Genomic DNA, 22,029 nt, shown 5'->3' with positions numbered 1-22,029 from the left:
ACGGTTCTCTTAAGTCCAAAAGCAAGAACTGGCCAAGACTTCAGGACTAGCGGCGCCTTCCTGGGGGGAGCGTCTTAAATCTGGCTGAGCTGGGGCAGGCGGAAAGGGAGGAGCTCTGTAATGAGATGAATCTGATTGCAAATCAGGGCACTCCTCCTAAGTGTTCCCAGCCAGTTCCTGTCTTCTCGAAAAGATGAGGAGGGGCTGTCTAATCTGAAGACCCTGAATTCCCTCTAACCTGGAGCCGCAGCCATTAGCCTCATTCCAAAAGCAGCATCTTTCACCTGCAACCTATTCAGAATAGCAGGCATATCAGAGTCATTTCAGGGGCCACATGCTTGCCCAAGCCACACACAGCTACAAGCCAGGGAGGGAGCAAGGCCTTGGACTGGGGCCTCATGGAGGGAGCATTTATTTTGTGCTAAACACTGCTGGCTCACTCCGTCTTAATAAACCCTATAAGGTCACTGCTGATTGTCATCCCCATTTAACAGATGAGGAGACTGAGCCTCAAAGGGGTTAAGCAGCTTGCCCACGGTTCTAAGAGAACTTTTCTGTCCCACTATGGGGTAGAAAACACATGCGAACCTAGTCCCATCTATGCCACAGTTTGCACACCTCCTGAGACTAGTAATAATGATAGCAAATGATGTTGGCCACTTGTTATTGCCACTCTCTTTGCCAAATGCTGTATATCTGTCATCTCGTCAACTTGATTCATTTATTCCTCCAACCAATATTTACTGACCACTATTATGCACTAGCCCTATGCAAGGCACAGGGATGTACTCATAAATGCAACAGATATGTCCCTCCTCTCAGGGAGGTAAATATTATTAACTCCTGTTTTAAACGTGAGGAAACTTAGGCTCAGAAGATATCATGACTTGTCTGAAGTCACACAGCCAATCAGGGGTGGAGCTGAGATTCAACCCCAGGGCCATGTGCCTGTAGAAGCACTACTCTGGTTGTCTCGTACAAGGAAAAGTAGGAAGAGTTGGGGTGAGGATCTAACTGGGGCATTTAGTGATAGGCAAGAAGAGCTCCCCTCCTTTAGACGTCCCCAAGGATGGGATCATAGAGTCAAACCCAAGATGGTAGCCATCTTCGTTTACAGTAGCCTCAAGTCCTATTCACCAAGTAATATAACACTTTTAGAAAATTTTTCATCACAAATTATTTAAAATAATTTTTAACGGTAAAGTAATACATGTTCACCATTAACATTTTGAGAAATTGAGAATAACAAAGGGGAAGTTTTATCCACAATCCCACTAACCATAAGCAGCTACTGATAACATTTGGAGATGTCTCCTTCCTATCTTTGCTATGCATAGTTTGTGCCTGTCTTACATTGTTTTACATCACTGAGGTTGTACCAACTCTAGTCTTTTTTTTCCTTATTTTTTGATGGTTATTTATTTTTAGAGAGAGAGACAGAGACAGAGTGTGAGTGGGGGAGGGGCGGAGAAAGAGGGAGACACAGAATCCAAAGCAGGCTCCAGGCTCTGAGCTGTCAGCACAGAACCCGATGCGGGGCTCGAACTCACAAACCATGAGATCGTGACTGAAATTGGTCGCTTAACCAACTGAGCCACCCAGGCACCCCTGCCAACTCTAGTCTTCAATCCCACTTTTTTCACATGGATTAAAATCCTTTTGTTTTTATTTTTTAATGTTTATTTATTTTGGGGGGGGGGGGAGGAGCAGAGAGAGAGGGAGAGAGAGAGAATCCCAAGGAGGCTCCGTGCCGTCCACGCAAACCCATCGTGGGACTCCATCTCATGAACTGAACCATGAGATCAGGACCTGAGCCAAAATCAAGAGTCGACACTTAACCGACTGAGCCACCCAGGCACCCAAAATCTTTTTGCTTCTAAATGGATTATCAAAGTAACAGCTACCACTTTGGAGCCCAGACTCTGTGACAGTCAGTGTGAAGGGCCTCCCATGCTGTAGCTCCTTTATTCCTCACAAGACTGTCTGCCCCATATCAGAGATGAGGAGACAAGAAGCAGAAGATCACCTAGCTGTCCAACAGTAGAGCGAGGAACAGTGTCTGTATCGACACCACAGCCCATGCTCTTAACCACTGAGCTGGAAGAGTCACCTTTGGGGAATAACTCACGCTTGGCCATACCTGGTAAGCTGCGCAGTGCTGTAGTAAAGGCCCACTTGAGGTTCACTACCTACATCCTACCTGGAGCTCAGGCCAGGTTCCTAGCAGGGAGGGAGGCATCTCTCTGCAGCAGGGACAGAGGGACACTACTCCAGGTGCCTGTGGACATCAGCCACTGTGCTTCTTCCCTGCAGCCAGAGAGGGCAGCCATAGCCTCCGTTCCTGCCTGCCAGGCAGGGTTGCAAACTAAAATACAGGATTCCCAGTTACATTTAAACCTCACATACACAATGAATAATATTTTAGTGTAAATATAATCCAACGATTGTATGGATATGCTTATACTAAAACCTTATTCGTTGCTTATCTGAAATTCAAATCTCACTGAGCATACTGCATTTTTATTTGCTACATCTGGGAACCCCAAACCAGCAGTCATAGAAGTTTGCTTGGCTTGACAAGCTATCGTCTGCCCAGGGACCTCTCTCTCCACACACACACACACACACACACACACACACACACACACACTCCTCTCCCCATCCCTAGATATGCTGTCCTTCTTTTATCTGGCTACAAGTGAGTGAAAATGGAGATGGGGGGCACCCCAGGACCCCTCTGCAGCTAAGAGACCAGATTCGCCATGCCTAACCGCAGCTGAGTGCAGAGCCAGCTTTTTGAAACAAAACTTAGTTTTTCCCCACTCCCTGGTGCTTTCCTGTTTGCACACTTGAAATCCCTCCACCGGGTAAATTCTTCCTGGTTTAAACTTGTTGTAAAGGCAACTCTCATTCCTTTTATAATCTCTCCGTGGATCCCATGACAAGTTTTTCTGCCAATACAGTCTCTCCCCCCACTCTGTGTCCTTTCAGCTGAGTGTTGGGGTGGGGAAGAGGTTGGATCCTAAGGTTGTTTTGTGGGTGGCTTCTCAGAAACCTCATTGAGGCCTTGAAAAGGGACCCTGGAGATTTAGACTGAATACAGGGCCGAGGAGGAAGTTTTGAGTTGCCATGGGAACTTCTTGTCTGATGTTTGTGCACCCAGATAAGCTGCTCCAGGCGCCTGTGAGCTTGGAGAAAGGGGAGAAAAAATGAAATGAAAGATGTTTTTGGAGGCGGCTTCTTCTTCTTCTTCTTTTTTTTAATGCAAGCTGCAGCCGCAGCCCACTATGGATGCAGGAACATTCCCCAGCTCCCACTCCTGACTGCCTCTCCAGGTCTTCACCATCTCCCTTCCTTTTGGCTCCTCTAAGATCCCAAGAAGACAAACTTCAAAGGGACAAGAAGGGAGTATGGGAGGGGTGTGTTCAACCTCTGGGATCCCCCTTCAGCTCTAGTGGGGCCAAGCAAGAACTCTGACCTCCAGGCCCCTGGCGTTCCAGAGTCCATCCTTTTGGGAGAATGGGAAGGTCCCCAGGGAAAGCTCCACCAACCAAGGCAGGAGGCCACAAGTGGGGCTGAATTTGGCCATTACCTGGAGTAAACTCCTAAAAGGCTCATTTGCCCAGAAGGCCTCTGTTTTCCAATATGCACAATGGACATGACTGAACCAGATGGGAACCATAACTGTAGTTGGCTGGCAAAGGTTGCTCTTTCTCAAATTTTTAATCTTTATTGTTTTCTGATAGCAAATGCAATGCCTGCTTTGTTTTTGTTTTTATTTTTAAGTTCATTTTTATTTATTTTGAGAGAGAGATAGAGAGCAAGAGGGGGAGGGGCAGAGAGAGAGGGAGAGAGAGAGAATCTCAAGTAGGCTCCATGCTGTCAGTGCGGCTGTCAAACCGTGATACCATGACCTGAGCCACAGCCAAGAGGCAGGCGCTTAACCGACTGAGCCGCTCAGGCACCCCAAGTTTAGTTTTGTTTTTAAGCCACAAACATTACAGAAATATTGTGACTAAAGGAGAAAGGCCTGTAATATTATGCTGTAGGATAGTGGTTCTCAAACTCCCAGCTATAAACAAATCCCCAGGGGGACATGTTAAAAATCCAGATTTTAGTGGACCCCTCCCTCATAGGTTCTAATACATCAGTCCAGGAGCGTGGCCCATTTTGATTCCATTTTAACACGCATTTGACAAATAATGACTAGTAATGACATTTGAGATACATTGATCTAGAACTGACCACTTTTAACAGTTCAGGATATATGCCTCCAGATTGGTCCTCTACTAAAAGGTACTATACTAACTTTTTTATCTTGAAAAAAAAAGGTGGGGGGGAGGGGAAGAATCATTCTATATGTGATTTTGAAGTTTGATTTTTCACCAAACATGTACCAGACATCTTTTTAAGTCAATAAATAGACATGCTATTGACTGCATCCTGTTATGCAGTATAGCATCATTTCTTACTGATGGGTGTGGCTTGGGAAATGGTAGCTGTTGATCTCATAAACAGTAACACACACACACACACGCACACACACATCAAGATGGTACTACAACAAGCTCAGAAGTATCAATGTCTTTGGTATCTATAAGTCAACAATAGTTATTGAGCACCTTGGTACTAAGACAGGAATACTAAGAAGGATAAGGTGAGGCCTCAGCCATCAGCCTGGCAGTCTGGTGGGTGAGTCTGGTGGGTTTTTACACAGGCTGGATTGTGACAAGAGCTTTACTGGAAGATGTATAAGAATGGCAGGAAATGGCCTGGGGAAAATGGTTCCCAACCTCGGCCAATGCCTGCCCAGCTCTCCTTGGCTTTCCATTGCTCTGGGGCTGCCAACAGAGTCTTCCAATAAAGGGAAAAGAAAGTGGAGATGAAGGTCATTACTGGCACGGGGACTCTCAGAGTCTGCTCCTCTGGAGTAAGCTGGATGAGGGGGTTCTGTCTTCTCCAAGGGGTAAGCAGAAGCTGTCAGCTCCTCAGGATCCCTCCTATTTCCCCACTGTCAGAGGGCACTGAGATTGGTTCAAATAATCCACTGTGGGCCCTGGGAAATGCCCAGAAGAGTCTTTTGCACAGCAGAACACCATGTGGCAGCCAAGAGTGGTTTGGCAAGAATTTAGTGGTAGTCTTTCACCCATCAGAATTTAGTGAAATTAAGCCGAGGCAGGATGGGAAGCTGGGGGAGGCTACCATTCAAAGTACTTCAAGAGAAGCAGAATTTAGGAAGAAGGAAAAGGAACACATGTTGTTTCTAGAAAATTGTTTTACACCCAAGAATTGGTGACCCTCCAAGTTGAAGAGGCTCCAGGATGGCCAGCTTGCTCAAGGCTCCCAGGCCAGGCACGGCCCACCCCCTGCCTCCCTGTCCAGCCCCATGTCCCCCCTCATGCCAACACTCCATCCCCAACGGCCTTCCTCCACTGTATCGGGTTCATTCCCACCCTGGGGCCTTTCCACTGGCTCTTCCCACTCCCTGGAATGCTCTTGTATGGGAACAGACATCATGTTGCTGACTCCTTCTCATCACCCAGCCTCCCTAAAAGGTCATCTCCTCAGTGTCCACCCTTCCCCAGCTCAGCCCCTCCCTTTCACTTCACCCAGTCTTACTTTCAGCCTGACATTCATTACAGGTCAAAGTTTCTTGTTTGTCTCCTTATTTTTTGTCTGGCTCCCCACACCCGTAAATGCAGGTTACCTAAGCCCTAGGATATCATTCACACCGTAGCTCCAGCACTTGGAACACTGCCAGGAACACAGTAGGCACTCAATAAATGTCGGTTAAATTACTAACATAGGCCAAAAAAGACACAGGTTGTCTTCTGAATGTTCCTGTCCGTGGTTGATGTATGTCCTGGGCCTTATGGCCTTCCAGCCAACCAAGACCCTTCCCGAGGAGGTAAATGTGGGAAGAGAGCCAAGTTTAACTGGCACATGCCAGCTTCCTCACTAGGGGACTAAGGATGATGACAAAACTAGAAAACACTTCCAAATGTTCAAGTGAACACCAGTTCTGAAATCAGGAGAATGTTTCCATTATCTGTATGTACCCGGGGCAGCCTTCAGCATTTCCATGTGTTCTAGGTGGGCAGAACATTCCCACGTTCACACACTGAGCCAAGATCTACGGAGCACAGCTTCGGCCAGGCATGATGCCACATGCTGGGGCCCTGGCCTCGGGTCACATAGGGCCCAGCCATCTCTGCAGGAAAAGTCCTGTCTCCTGAGCACTGACTACATGGTTTCACTAATGTTATTTCACTACCTTATCTCCCAACCACCAGGCTATTCTCCACATCTGACAAACACAGAAATGAATGAGGTCCGCTGAGTGGCTGCCGACAGGGCTGGTGCCTGAGCCCAGCGGGGCTGACAGAAGGGGCTGCTCGGGCCCAGAGCCCATCAACGTCCGTTATCCACACACTCGCCACTGTGCACGGTGGCCCTGTTGCTCCTCTCTGAGGCTCAGATGGAGCTCAGAGTAAGGAGTACAGGACGCGTCTGGAGATTCTGACCCATCAGTGAAAGACCCCGAGCTGACCCAGTGTAGTCTCCCCCTCCCTTCACACCTCAGAGCCCGTGCTCTCTGGCCACTGCAGCAAGAAGCTTGGCCCTCCCTCCCTCCCTCCCGGGGCCAAGTGCTGGAATGCATTCTTGCTGACCCTCCCATTAGGAACAAGGGAAATGCCTCTCTGAGAGCTGCCTAGCTCAGACAAAGCTTGGCATGTCCCTTACTCCTCAGCAGTCTGACAAAATAGGTATTTATTTGTGCCTCTGGAGCGTGTGGCTTGGCCACGGTGTTCCGCATTGTGGAAGTGGCCACGCACCAAGTGAAATATCTGTTACTATAGTAACAGTTCCTTTTTATTGATACCAGAATAAACAGGAATGCAAAGCTGCCTCACTCGCTCGTTGGCACGTTGCAGCCGCCTGCGATCCCCAGGGGTTTAAGAACCGCCCTTCAGAGGCGGCCCTCCGTGCTAGCCTGGGACTTCCCAGTGGAGCAAGGGACCCAGCCACACTGCTCCCGAGGTCCCTTCCTGAAGACGCAACTGAGAAGTAAGACCATCTCTCTTCTGTTTCACGGGCTGTCGAGCTGGGTGCAGTGTGGGAGGAGGTGCAAGGGAAGGAGGGCTGTGGAGCAGCCTGTCAGGGGAGCTGAGCTGTCTGAGCTTGGGTCCCGGCCTGTGTCCCCCACCCAAGTCCACTACCACATAGTAGAGCGGTTTTAATCCTCCTCATTACTGAAAGACAAAAGGCCAGAGTGCTGCAGGGCACAAGTGAGAGAAGACACGTCTTGGCATCAGTCGGCTCTAGGCTTAGATTCTAGCTCCTTCGTTTACTGGCTGTGTGATTTGGGGAAATTAGATGGCCCCTCCCAGCCTCAATTTCTTCATCTATGAAAAGGGGTAACAATAGTACCCGCCTCCTCAGTCTGCGGTGAGAATGTTATGAGATATGGCTGTGAGGGGCTTAGCAGGATATGTGACACATGGTGCACGTTAACATGTGAACTGCCTGCCTTTCCGGGGAACTTGGCTTTAGCACTTTGCAAAAGAGGCAAGTCTGAGATTGCTGGAAATCAGGGGCTACAGTGCATCAGTTTTTGGAAATGCTGCCAAACCTGGCTGGTCCCCCCCACCCCCACACACACACCGCTGCTGTGAGGCAGCACGGGGTACCTGTGTCTTCAGTGGCTTGGATCCTGAGTGGCTCTTAGCTCCGCTGATGGTAAGTACCTGCCGGATCGTCCCCCTGGAGGCGTATTCCAAGTGGAATGGCTGGTGTCATGCACTGATGGGCTAGCAGGAATATCTGGTCTGCTGACACTTTTTCCTTGCATAACACACTGCACCAACCTTGCTAAGGACCTTCCATGGCCAGCTCTAGACTCCGCTATGGAATTGACTCAAAACCCTGAATGCCCACCCAGATCTTCTGCTCGCAAACTAGGAGGTCATAGTGGACCCAAGGCAAAATGTTTAGGACTTTTGAGCCATTTTCCCGTGGGGTGGGGAGATTGCATCCGAATGGACAAGTAGCTCTGATTCTAGGCATCGGCCACAGGCTTCTGGTGGATCTGGAGGTGGCTCCCATAAACACTGTTCTTTGGTCACTGACTGGTGAAACACAAATGGGCACTTTCCCTCTCGGGAGGGAAAAGAGCAAGAAGGGCTGGGAAATCTAGTGGCCAGGCTTATCATTCTCACTGAATGCCTCTTTCTCCTTTGCCAGTGGTTATTTAAAAAGTTCTCCTCTGTCCTTCCACCTCTTGAAATGTTGAACCAAGAAGGCCCCAGGTGTGTTCTGAATGGTAATGAGGAACCAGAGTGCGGGGAGGGCGGGTGGAAGAGTGAAGACTGAGCAACACCCCTAGTCCCCTCCTAAACAAAGACCAGCCCCTGGGCAGACAGACCTGTGCATTCTGGCTCCAGCTCAAAGCTGCCGGGACCGGGCTGGGGCTCCCCCAGTAAGTTTGTATTTCAGTTGGGCTACGAGTTCTCCAGTTAGCAGGCCTCCATTTTCTCATCTATAAAGTGGGCTCACACTGCCTCTTCATTGGGTTTCTTGAGTATCCAGAAAGGGAAAAGGGATGTAAACCTGCTTTGTTAACTGAAAGACACTTTGTACCTGGATGACAACACAAGAGCATGGGAGAAAAAGCACTGAATTTGGAGTCTAAAGGTCCCATCTTTGCCATTTATTCTGTGTATCTTGAGACAAGTAGCTTGGCCTCTTTCAGCCTCAGTTTTCCTATCTACAAAATGGGAACAATAGCACAGTACCGCTGACTGCCTCCCGGGGCAATGATGAGGTCCAGATGCAGGTGAATGAGCCCTCACCAAATGTTTGCTGATCACAGCTCCCCTCAGGAAAGGAGAGCCATAGTTTGCCTTCTGTGAGCATCCCTCTGCCAGACGTGGGCCAACCACATCATGCACATGACATCACTTCACCCTCCAAACAGCCCCACGAGTAGGTATTGCCATTCTCCCCCACTGAACAGAGGCTCAGAGAGGTTAAGGTATTTTCCCAAGGTCACACAGCAAGTAAGGGGAGCCTCCGTGATTCAAACCCAGTCTGTCTCCACCAAAACATTGCCTTAACCGCGCTGCTTTAGTGGCTCACATGTCATTTGTTATAACTGATGCCATCAGAGACAGAACCAGAGCCACAAGGGCAGAGAGGCAGAAGAAGAGGACATTAAAGCCTTCAACAGTTTAGTGTGCTGCAGGTCTCAGGATGACCTAGGAACTGAGTCTCCATCGCTGTCACTTCCCTTCAGTCTCTCCTCATTGCTCTTCCGTGGTCAGGGTGGGCACCATTGCTTGATTTCAAAGCCACCACGCTAACATTAGCCAGGCACGCCCCAGCGGTTGCTGAGCTCACCCTGGGAGTAGTGAGTGATGCCAGCTGAGCCTTGCCTGGTGTGGGGCTGGTGTCCACAGAGCCCCTGGGGGAAAGCTGTGGGACCTCTTGGGTTATCAGAAGAACCAGGGAAGAACCAGGGAGAAGCTCCCCATCTCTCCCCTGACCTATTACTACCCGCTCCACCCTGCCCCCAGGGATGAAGTCAGTCCCATAGTCTGAGGAGTAAGCAAGAATTACTGGCCCATCTTGTGGTCATGCAAGACACTCAATTTAACTGTCACCTACTGGGTGCATCTGCCCCTGCCCAGCTCAGCCAGTCTTCACAGCATCATGATTTTACAGAGGAGGAGGGTCCTCGAGTTTAAAGACCCATCCAAGGTCACACAGCTGCTAAGAACTATGACCTTAACCAGACCTACCCTTGATAACCAGGTCAGTCAGTCAGCTGAAATCATTCACGCCAAAGCGAACATTGATTTTTTTTTTTTTTTAACTCCACAGTTTACAAAGATGGTTGACTACTGGAATCACTTGGGGAGCTTTTTATAATACCAAAGGCCAAGCTGCCTCCCAGGCCAATTAAATTGGAATCCCTGGGGTGCAACTCACGCATTGGTATCTTTTTTTTTAACATTTATTCATTTTTGGGGAGACAGAGAGAGACAGAGCATGAGTGGGGAAGGGGAAGAGAGAGAAGGAGACACAGAATCTGAAGCTGGCTCCAGGCTCTGAAATGATAGCACAGAGCCCGATGCGGGGCTCGAACTCACAAACTGTGAGATCATGACCTGAGCCGAAGTCGGACGTTTAACCCGACTAAGCCACCCAGGTGCCGCCAGGCATTGGTATCTTTAAAACTTCCCCTGATGAGGCTGTCTGGGTGGCTCAGTTGGTTAAGCGTCCAACTCTTGATTTTTGGCTCAGATCATGATCTCACGGTTTGTGAGATGAGCCCTGCATCAGGCTCTGCGCTGACAGCGTGGAGCCTGCTTGGAATTCTCTCTCCCCCTTCTCTCTGTTTCAAAATAAATAAACTTATAATAAATACAAAAATATAATATATTTTTATATTATATATATTATAATAAATAAAAAAATAAATATATATATTTAAGTTTATTTATTTTGTATATAAAGTTTATTTTATATATGTATTTATTTTATATATATATAAAGATGTGATGAAGTTTATATCTATATATACCTATATAGATATAGATATAGATATAAATTTCATCACTATATATATAAGTTCCTCTAGTGATGCCCATATGCAGCCAGGGTTAAGAGCCACTGATTGAATCAGTGCAGTTTTTAAAGAGGATGAGAAAGCTCCATCCAAGACTTGGACTGGGATTTATTAGTAGTAATCGTTGATAACAACTAATGGGATGGCCACCCTGTGCAATTCTGGGGGCTCCATTCCTAGTTTAATTTACAGGAGTGAGGCCCTAGAGTCGCACAGTGCACAACCTGCCTTGCTGTATTTCGCTGCCCAGATAAGCAGCACTTACTGAGTCCTCAACTCTGTGCTAGGCACTCGCCAAGCACCATGCATGTATCCCCTCATTTATTTTGCAACAACGTCATGAAGAAGGGTGCTAAACAAGAGCAGCTGTTGCACCTTCTGGACTCTGCTCTTGTAGCAGAAAGCAGCCACATAGACAGTAAGTATCGAGTGGGCATGGCTGTGTTCCAGCGTTTGAATTTGGTCCAAACGCTTAGTTTGTGGACTCCTGCTGCAGAGGAGAGGTAAACTCGTCCAAGGCTAAGAAGAGGTAGAGCCAACATCCAAATCCAGGTCCACAAGGCTTCAGTGTCCATACACCTAAGCTTCATTCTGCATTTCTTTGACAACCACTGAAAGATATTCACTAGCCATTTAACTTTCTTCTCCATTAGCCTGTTCCTCTTCCTTTGGGTATTCATCTCTGTCTTTTCAGAGACCACCTAACACTCTGCCCCATCATGGCCACTTCCCTGAAAGTCTCTGATCTCTCAGGATCCCAGCTACCTGAGAGACCTGGCCAGAGCAGCCGTGGGATTGGACCCCCACCTCTGCTCCGGAGGCCCAACTGACCCCCAGGGCGGCCAGTATTTTCTTGGCCTAGCATCTGGGCTTTGTTAAGCAGCCTCTGTTGTTCCAGCACCTATGTGAGGCTCTTCTACACGGGGGACCTCTTTTAATTAAACTAAAAGGCAGGCAGGCTATCTCAGCAGCTCTCTAAGCCCTGGAGGGCCCCCACACGTGTGTCCACAGATTGGAGCTGGGCACACTAACGGGAAAAGGCAGCTGTTTTCCCAGCCTGCATTCCCGTCTGAAGAACCAGCCACATCCTTCAGGATCCCCTGCCTGAACCACCGCACTACTCTAGCCTCAGGAAGACACCATCCCCCACAGCTAAATGCTGATTTCACTAAAAAAATGAAATGCTGATTTTCACTAAAAAAAAAAAAAAAAAAAAAAAAAAGCCTGGAGCTGGTCACTGGTTGGACCTGGGTGCAAGACTGGCTATAATAATATGCAGGGCCCCCTCTTCTAAGCAAGACTCAACCTAAAAGAGCCCTGCTGTTGCAGTAGGGCCTGGGGGGGGGGGGGGGGAGCCAGCCCATTGGCTGGCTGATGACCTATGGGGTGAAGATTCTCAGCCTAGCCAATAAGATGTTTTTCCTCTGGAATTTAACAGGAGGGAAAGGCAGAGAGTGCCTGTTGGAAGTGAAAGAAACCAAAGTCGTACAAAAATTTCCCAAAACCTGCTGACAGTTTCCCCCCCGCCCCGACACCAGAGAGAATGACCTTTTTAAAAATCGAATGAGATGCGATCTTTCCCTGACTTGAACCCACCCGTCCACCCTCACACCAAACACTCTCCCTGTCGCTCACTCACACCACTCCATACACACTATGCTTTTTTGTTCCCCGAACAGACCAAGCTTGTTCAAGGTACATGAGTCACACATGCTGTTCCTTCTGCCCCAAACAGCCCCCCTCCTTCTTCTCAACCCTCAGATCTTAAATGTCACCTCCTCAGAGAGACCCTCCCTGTGCACCTGACTGAAGATGGGTTTTCCTGTTAGTCTCTATCCAGGCCCCCTGGTTCCTTCAGTGGGCTCCTGGAAATTTGCAATCATTTATTTTTACTGGTTTGTGTATGTGTTTACTGTGTGCCTCCCTAATAGAATGTCCACTCTGGGAAAGCAGGAACTGGTGTTTGCTTAGTTCACCCCTGTGTGTCCAGTGTCTATCACCATACCTGGAAAATTGTAGGAACTCAAAATATATTGTAGAATAAATGAATGCTTTTATTGTGTCCTTTCTCCCTGGTCATTCCTGTTATGCAGGAGCTCTTGGTTTTGTGTACTTACTTTGTATCTGGCCACATTATTGAATGCTCTCATTGGTTCCAAATGCTTTTCTGTTAATCCACTTGGGAATTCTGGGTCAATAGTGATATCTTAAGCAAATTAATTTGCCCTCTCCTTTCCTAAAGTTATACAACTTATTTGTTTCCTGCTTTATGGCTTTGGTAACAGACAATAGAGTTCGTTATTTTAGAGATGGTGTGGCTGATGAAAATTGTGGAGTTCTGGAAGGCTTGGCACACAAAGGGACAGAGGCAGGATGAATAGTCAAGGACCTACAGCAGTGTGGTGTGATAACAGCCTGTATAGGCTGAGAGCTGAGGACACAGGAAGTAAAGAGTAAAGCTGAAAACCGCTCAGATAAAGGATTGGTGGGACTTGGGAACAGGAGTGGCAGCAGAAGGGGAAAAAACTCCTCAAATTGCAATCTGGAGCAAGGTGTTCTAAAGCATCAGTTCCCAGACAACTGAAACTCGCAGACTGAGAAAATATCCACATCTTTTAGGGGTGTCTGGCTGGCTCAGTCTGTACAGCATACGATTCTTGATCTTGGGGTCGTGAGCTCAAGCCCCACGTTGGGCACAGAGTTTACTTAAAAAAAAAAAAGGAAAACATCCACATTTTTAAAAGATGAGGGAGTTAATACAGCCAACTGTTTATTTTGTCAAGTATCTATTTTTAACTAACTTTCAAATACTACCACAACTTTCAAAAACCAAAGAGTTGGGAAGGATATAACCTGAAAACAAACAGCCTTATGAAAAAGAGAAGGGGAATTAATTAGCATTCTCATTTTAGAAACAGTTCTGAGAATGTGAATTCAAGAAAAAAAATTAGCAGATATGTTTTTATGCTCTGACACTTCATCTGGCTACTTCCAAAATATCTTGTAACAATTAACACTTTTTCCAGTTTACACAGCACCGCAACAAACGTGGTCTCACTTAATCCTCTGAATAACACCCTGAAATGGGTAATAATAGAAATGCCAAACATGTGTCTGGCGAGCCACCATTCGCAAAACATAATTTCCCCTTTGATGCCTATGCTCCCAGACATGTCGCCTTGCAATTTACACCCTATAAAACCCCCTCCTCCGGTATTTTCCAACCCCACTGAGCTATTACCTACTTCCAGGCAGGTAATATGCACAAACCACCATCCCTATCTAATTCACTTGGAGAACTCCTGTTTGTCCATAAAACCCCACTCACCAGAGAATGGCTTTCATCCACTTCTCAGTGGGAGGGACAGTGAGAGAGAATTGAGGGTCTATCCCTAAGCAACATGGTGGTCCTCAAGAGAGGGGACTGAGCCTTGTGCGTGAAGAGGGAACACACTCCCCTTAATTGCCACATGAAAACCACATGACTTAAGGCACTGGGTCCCCAGGACCAACGTCTCTGAGACTCAGTTTCCTCATCTGTACAATCTCAAAAGTTTAATTGTCAATTACCAACATATTTACTGAGTACCTAGTACGTACCAGACCAGACACTACTAGAGCTTGGCATATAGTAGAGGCCCAAACTCAGGAAAGCAGGATTCATGAAGGGAGCAGAGCCAATGCCTCAATTTTCACTTTAATTACTACAAGAAGCTAACGTCCATGCCAGGACGTGTCATCCCATTGAGACATTTTTTTAAGCTTTTTAAAGTTTATTTATTTGGTGGTGGAGGGGAGAACAAGCCAGGGAGGGGCAGAGAGAGAAAGAGAGAGAGAATCCCAAGCGGGATCTGTGCTAACAGCACAGAGCCCGATGAGAGGCTCAAACTCATGAACTGTGAGGTAATGAATGACCTGAGCCGAAACCAAGAGTTGATCGCTTAACCAACTGAGCCACCCAGGTGTCCCCTGTTGAGACTTTTCCTTAAGAAGTCTTTCTCTGTCTCTCTGTCTCTGTCCCCCTCTCTCTCTCTCTCACATGCACACACACGCACACACAGGCACACACGCTTGCTTGGTTTTGGGCATTTCAAGGATACACAGCCAGCTTGTAGAGGAGGGAGCCCCTCTGCCTGAATTTCAGGTAAACTGACAAATTTTAAGCTGCTGTGGTAGAAGTAAGGCCATCAAGAAACCAGATATCTGCATTGAAGGTGACAACCATCACTTTGTAATTAGAGACACAGCCATCCTGGGATTTCATACTCTCCTCTTTGATCTGGAGAACGTGCACAGATGGACACTTCCACAGAGAATTTGGAAGAAGGAATAGGGAAACTGGACAATAAGGGGCGATGTGTTCTTTTGATCACTACCCTTTATCGAAATTTAACAAATATATACTGCTCTTTTTAAATATTTTTTTTCTTTTTCTGATAAAAGCTCCCTGAAAAACAGAAACTCCTAATTCTTTTTATAGGATATTGTTTTCTCCAAAGTCAGGCTAAAAACATATGCATGTGTCAACCTGTATTTTGTAACCCAGGATCATTTTACCCCTACAGCCCGCTTTGCAAACATCACCTCCAATCCTTCCAACAACCCTGTGCCTAGGTTCAATTATTTCCATCTTGAAAATGAGGACACCAAGGCTCAGAAGGTCAGGTAGTCTGCCCGTGACGGTACAGCAGCAGATGACTGAAGTCCATCTAGCATGGAAACCTTTGCCCTCCAACTGTGCCCCACGGGGATGCATGAGACTGTGGACCCCCTTCTGACCAGCCCCCTTGCCTGTCTCTACAGCGTCAATGTACTCGGAGATCCAGAGGGAGCGGGCAGACATCGGGGGCCTGATGGCCCGGCCCGAGTACAGAGAGTGGAACCCAGAGCTCATCAAGCCCAAGAAGCTGCTGAACCCTGTGAAGGCGTCCCGGAGCCACCAGGAGCTGCACCGAGAGCTGCTCATGAACCACAGAAGGTAGGAACGGAGCTCGGCTGCCTCAGCCCAGTGGGCCTGCTGCAGCTTGAGGAGGTGCCCCTTGTGGAAGACATGGCTAATGGTAGTGCTGGGTCTCCTAGAGGCTGAGGAGGGCAGAGGGTACCCCACAGTCACTGCAGAAACCGTGAAGTTCTAGTCCCCAGTAATCCCCAAAAGGCCTGCTTTCCCTCCCAGCTACCCACTTCATGCCTGCCCTCCACCTATATTTACTGAGCACCTACTATGTGCCAGACACTGTGTCCAGAGCCCAGTCCTGCCCTTATGCATAACCAGGTGGTATGAGGGGGGCATAAATGGGCCCGGAACCTCAGAAGAGGCAACTAGGAGAGGTCCAGGGTGACCCCAGAGAGGAGAGGATGCCTCAGCTAAAGCCTGAAGGGTGGGCAGGAGTCAGCCAGACTAGGAGGTGGGAGTCTGCTAGTGGAAGGAAGTCTGTTCCTAGGAAAGGGAAGGGCATGTGCAAACAGACAGGAAACACAAGTAGCTCAGGGTGTTTGGAGCATAGATTTTGAGGTTGGTCAGAGGAGATGTGTTGACCTGGAAAGGGTCTCAAGCAGGGGTGTCACAACCACAGAGGGGGCATGAGTGGAGCAGGGAGGCCAGGGATGCAATGAAAGAGACAGGCTCGAGGTGGCAGGGCCAGGACTCAGTAACTGAGGGAATGTGGAGGCGGCCTGGGAAATACCTCCCAGCTCACTAGTACCAGGAGGAAGGCAGCGGCGTCTCTGCAGCTCCCTCTCCTGGCCTGTTATGGGATTGGCTAGGGCTATGATTTTCATTCTATTTACAGCTGTGTGTATCCTCCGTGGATTCTTTTTTTCCTCCTTAGTATATCTTGTGCATTTTCTCCAGATGTTTTTCTTAGAGTCATCCCTTTTAATGTCAACAAACACCACCACAATTTTTTAAAAGCCTAAAGACAGATCAAGGAAACACCTGCAATATAAATACAGATAAAAAATTAACATGTACATATTACTTATAAATCCATAAGGGTAAAATGAACAAAATATAGGTATAGTTAGTTCACAAAAGAACTAATAATCAGAGGCACACAAATGAAAACCAGATATTATTTCTTGCCTACCAGATTCTCAAATAAAAAAAGACTAGATGGTAATGGTGGGGAGAGATAGATGCTCTCGGACACTGATGACAGAGTATAAATTGAATAACCTTTCCTAACAGGCAGATGGAAATGTGTATCCAAAATCTTTTAAAAGAGTCTGACCCAGGAATCCCACCTCTAGAACACTTATCCTGAGAACATAACCAGAAATAATATAAAACTTGGTCTCTGCAGTCAGACAGGCCTGGGTGCCCCTTTGTGGGCTCATCGCTCAGCCCCTTTGTGGCTGTGACTTGGACAGGTGTCTTAAGTTCTAGGAGCCTCATTTCCCATCTCTGTATAATGGGCCAGGAATGGTTCCACCTCCCAGGCTGCCAGGAGGGTATAGGTTGGTGTCACTAGCGGGTGCAACCCTGAGACTGGTTGGGGGCAGGGGGCGTGTGGAGTTGAGGTCTCCTGACAAGTTCCGCGCTCTGCACCAGGGGCCTGGGCGTGGACAGCAAGCCGGAGCTGCAGCGAGTCCTGGAGCACCGCAGGCGGAACCAGCTCATCAAGAAGAAGAAGGAAGAGCTAGAAGCCAAGCGGCTGCAGTGCCCCTTTGAGCAGGAGTTGCTGAGACGGCAGCAGAGGCTGAACCAGGTGGGTGGGGAGCACCCAGCCCTGGCCCAAGCCTCCTACAAGACTGTCTCCTGGCCCAGGGAGGACGTCTGCATGTGGCCACCACTGGTGAGAGGGAGGAGATGAGACAAAATGAGGACTAAACCAGCAGTCCACCGCTGGCCTGAGTCCTCACTCTGCCATGCACTTTGCTGTGTGGCTTTGAGCCAGTGGCTTCCCTTCTCTGAACCTCAGTTTCTTGATCAGCCCAATCTAGTGCATGCCGGATCCTGATTTCATTCTCACACCTGCCTGTGAGCCAGGTGGCATTCCCATTTTAGAGATGAGCATCCTGAGGCCCAGGTGAGGCAAACAGTTTGCACTGGGCTTCACAGGGAGAATGCAGTCTCAGGCTCTGTCGCTCCAGCTACTAGGCTGGTGGCAAGACTGATCCCCGGTTCTGTTTCCCCAGAGAGAATCCTTGGCCCAAACACTGGTTTTGGGGAACAGAAATTCCCCTAGCCCCACTCACTTCACACGTCTGCTTCTTCTCTCCTTCAGCTGGAAAAACCACCAGAAAAGGAAGAGGAACACGCCCCCGAATTTATCAAAGTCAGGGAAAACCTGCGGAGAATCACCACGCTGACCAGTGAAGAGAGAGCGCTGTAGAGCAGGCTGTTGAAACTCCAGCCCGCGCCGCCCACCCCTGGCCCCCACACCCTCCTCCAGCCCTTCTGTATCTAGCATTCCTGGCCCCAAGCCTGGGGACTTCTGCGATGTTCATGCTTGCTCTTGTAAAAATGCGCCAGAGGGCCTGGGCCCTCCTTCCCGCCCACCAAAAGCTGGGACCCAGGCTTTTCCTTCTCAGCACTCACTGCTTCTGCTCCAAGAGGAAGCTACTGCGGGGGAAACTTTCCCAAGGCACTTCTCCTTGAAGGGGCTTCTGAGCTCTAGGGAGATCTTTCTGGCAGAATTGAATAAGGAGAGACAGGCACCTCTTTGGCCTGACCAGCCCTCCATTTTGCCCAGGCCCCATGGGGCCCTGCTTCTCTGGGCAGCCCAGCTCCCAGGTCTCAGAAAACGTCCTTGACTGGGGTTTTACCTGCAGCCAGGTGTGGGGCAGCTAAGTAGAGCATCTCAGAACACCTGCCTTGAAAGCCAGCTGAGGGGAATATGGTTCAAGGGTATCTGTCCTCGGTGATGAAGGGCAGGGTAGCCCACAAGGTGGCCTTGGGGGTCATGTGATGCCAGGTTGCAAGAGTACTAACCAGGACGGCTTCTTAGAGTTTGCCAGCTTCCCCCACACCCATGCTTTTGTTTTCTCCTCTCCGCAGCCTCCCTGCCTGGGCCTTGTAACCACATCTAACCAGGGCTGCAGCCTTCCTGCTCCCAGAAGTCTAGAACAGTGCTTCTCAAACTTTATTGTGCCTACAAATCACTGGGGATCTTGTTACAATACGGCTTCCGACTCAGTAGATATGGGGTGGGGGCTGGGACTCTGCATGTCTCACAAGCTCCTAGGCTGCTGGTCTGACCCCTAGGCTGCAGGCTCGAGCAGCCAGGGGCTGGTAAATACTGGAAACATCATCCCTGAAGCCACCTCTGCCCCCCCAATTGCCATGAACCTTTGCCCTGGGGGTTCCCTACCCTGACTGTGGAGCCCCAAGGGCTCCTTATTGCCCACCCCATTCCAGGGACCCCAGGCCTGGGAAGACATTTGCCTAGCAAATTGTGTCGGTTATATAACTGTCGTTGTCACTGGAGATGTATATAATTGCCAATCTGCATTTTCTTACCACGTTGTTTTGGTGTAATTCTGGCCAAAAAAAAAAAAAAAAAAAAAATTGTTTCTGTTTTACCTTTTCCTGAAGCCTATGGAGAACAAATATACAGTGATTTCCAGTGGGCTTCTGGAAATACAAACCGTGGTTTGAAGACCCCACTGCTACCCTTACAGACTGGCTCCTTTGAGTCCCCATTTCCAGCCTCTGCGCCCACTCTCTACGTGGTCTCTACCACCCAAACCGGCCTCAGTGAACTCAGCCGTTCTTCCTAAAAACTCCTCCCCATACGAGACCAAATGTTTTAACCTTTTGCCTCTATCCCATTCTGAAAGATTTATAGAATAAACCAGCCCTGCTTTTCCCTGCCTCTGGCTTTGCAGACCCATCATTTAAGGTGCTAGGGCAGTGCTAAAAAAGCATTTCCTTTCGCCTACCCCCCCAAAACTGCCGGAAAAAGCTGCCACAGGAATCCTATTTCATTCTTGGACCAAAAGTGGGACGTTCGGGGGGAAAGGGGTCATCCTGGTCTTACTCCTACCTGAGTGGTTTAAGGATGACCAAAGACGCAGCCTTCTTCCTGGGTGGGGTGCCAGGGCCAGTGTAAATACAGACATGCTGTCTGCGTGTGTGTAAGCTGGGCTCTAAAAGGGTCTTGAATGTGAGTGTCTTAGTGAGAACATGGTGATGCTATTTTAGACGCCTGCCAGGCGAGAGCTATGCTAAAGCAAAACCCCCAAATAAAGACCACCATTTTCCCCAAAGAAGTCTCCACCAGTGGTCTATGTGCCGTTCAGACATATGAAGAAAAGACAGAGCATCTAGGGTGGAGTAGGCCCCTCTGGGGAGAATGCTTGGATTCTCTCAGTGGTCCACTGAGAGACCACTCACTAGTCCCCAGAGGTGCTGCATGGAGACAAAGTCCCGGAAGTAGAAGGACCTCAAGCACCACGTCATCCCGCGGAGCCATAGCAGACACCCTCGTCCACTCCCCAGTGGTCAGTCCCAACCCCTTCTCCCTAGCTTCCTCCCACTGTAGAGGTTGTAAATCCCAATTCCCACTGTTCCAGCCTCCTTTGCAGCTGGGGGTGACATGTGACCAGGTGCGCCAGTGAAATTTAAGAGAAAGTCTACAGGAGCTTCTGGGAAAGCTTGTTTCTCTGATAAAAGAGGCAGACATGGGTAACACCTCCCCGCCCCTCCATTCTTCCTGCCTTGATTGAGGATGTGATGCCTGGAGCCACAACAGCCATCTTGCTACAATGAGAGAAAAGCCAAGACAATGTCAGAGACACTGACCCTATCATTTGACCAAGCCGATGCCAGCAGTCATCCTCCTCCAGAATATAACTGTAAATAAAAAGAAAACTCTTGGTTTGAGCCATTGTTGGTCAGTCTCTGTTACTTGCAGCTAGAATATTCCTGACACAGAAGGCCAGCCCCGATGCCCAGCATTACCAACAGACTGTACTGAAAATCCAGATACCTCTTTCCCATTAGAAACCAATTAGATTAGGATCTCCAACAGCAATCAATGCCTGAGATCTGTTTTTCTATATCTTCTCCACATAGCCCACGCACCATTTGGGCATCATTAATTCACACATCATTCAGTAAGGATTTGCTGAGTGCCTGCTCTGTGCCAGGAAGTATGCTGTGTGCCAGGAGCACGGTGGGAAACAAAACGTTTGGATTACTGCAGTGGCCTCCTCCTTACTGGTCTCCCTGCTTCTGCCCTTCCCCTACAGCCTAGTCTCGAGAGAGCAGCCAAAATGATCCTGCTAAAATCTAAGGCAGGTCTTACCATGCCTCTGCACAGAGCCCTCCCTTGGCCCTCAGTAGAGTCCCTCCTGCCATCTAGAAGGCCCTGCCTGTCCAGCTCCTTGTGACCTCTGACCTACTTCCCTCTGCCCTCCACCTCACTCATGTAGCCCCGGCCTGCCTGGCCTCCTCATGCCCACCACACACACCCCACCACAGTGCCTTTTCACCTCCTGTTCCCCAGCCAGGAGTGTTCTTTCCTCAGAGAGTCATACAGTCTTCTCCCTGTCTTCAAGTCTTTTTTTTTTTATTTAATGCTCTTTCTAAATGAGGTCCTCCTTGGTCAACCCATTTGAATTTCAACATCTCCTACACCCCTCCTATCCCTTCCTTCCCTGCCTGAGTTTTCCTCCTCACCATTTGTCACCATCAAACACATATTTTACTTGTTTAGCTTATGTGTCTCTCCTAGCAATAACGTCAGCTCCATGAGGCCACAGATTTTTTCTGTCTTGTTTACTGCTGCATCCCAAATGGCCATCCTTCCTCCTCTTTCCCTGACAGAAGGTGGCCCGGCCTGTGCCAATCTGGCAGAATGGGCCCCACAGACAAGAATCCAGCCCCATCCCACTTATGGCTTTGAGAAAAGGCCGTGGCCAAATAGGGTATGGGGTGGGGCTCCTGGGTGGCTCAGTGGATTAAGCATCCACTCTTGATTTCAGTTCAGGTCATGATCTCACGGTTCCTAAGTTCAAGCCCCGCATCAGGTTCTGCACTGATGGTGCACAGCCTGCTTGAGATTCTCTCTCTCCCTCTCCTGCTCATGCTCATGTTCCCTCTCTCAGAATAAATAAATAAACATTTTTTAAAAAATAGGGCATGGAGCATAGGGCACAGAGTAGGTGCTCAATAAAGGTTTGTTGAATGAATGAATAAGTGGGAAACCCCTTCTCCCACAGCGATACATCCAGCCTCCTCCCAGGTTCAGCACCCCACCCCCCCTCACCTGCCTGCTGCCTTCCTCCACAGTTTTGACCCTGGCCCAGAGATGTCAGTTTGGTCCAGAAGCTTTCCTTTGGCCTCTGGGGCTTTTGACAGTACTCCTGGGCCTTACTCGCCTTTGTGCCTATAAGACCAACACTGGAGCTGTGTGGCCCGGACACACGACTCTCTGGACTTCCACTGGACTTCC

At 48.7% G+C, this 22,029-nt stretch overlaps 1 protein-coding gene and 1 long non-coding RNA gene across 5 annotated transcripts in view; one reads left to right on the top strand and one right to left on the bottom strand.

The window, feature by feature from the left end:
* FAM107A (family with sequence similarity 107 member A) overlaps positions 1–20,456 on the top strand; it is a 53,809-nt gene extending 33,353 nt beyond the window's left edge. For 3 of the 4 annotated variants that reach the window (XM_006928901.5, XM_003982381.6, XM_045051763.1), the window contains 3 exons: positions 15,434–15,608; positions 17,181–17,337; positions 17,857–20,456. In XM_006928901.5, coding sequence (XP_006928963.1) covers positions 15,434–15,608; positions 17,181–17,337; positions 17,857–17,964 — 440 coding nt within the window. In that variant the 3' untranslated portion in view covers positions 17,965–20,456. Of the gene's footprint in view, positions 1–6,886; positions 7,069–15,433; positions 15,609–17,180; positions 17,338–17,856 lie in introns of those variants that run through there. The other variant, XM_003982380.6, reaches the window with a different exon arrangement.
* LOC111559428 overlaps positions 1–22,029 on the bottom strand; it is a 110,998-nt gene that overhangs the window by 53,158 nt on the left and 35,811 nt on the right. The window lies entirely within an intron of this gene.

Source organism: Felis catus, chromosome A2 (assembly GCF_018350175.1).
Source record: "Felis catus isolate Fca126 chromosome A2, F.catus_Fca126_mat1.0, whole genome shotgun sequence".
Lineage (NCBI taxonomy): Eukaryota > Metazoa > Chordata > Mammalia > Carnivora > Felidae > Felis > Felis catus.
Note: the sequence above shows the minus strand (reverse complement) of the source record. Positions and strands in the feature narration are given on the sequence as shown.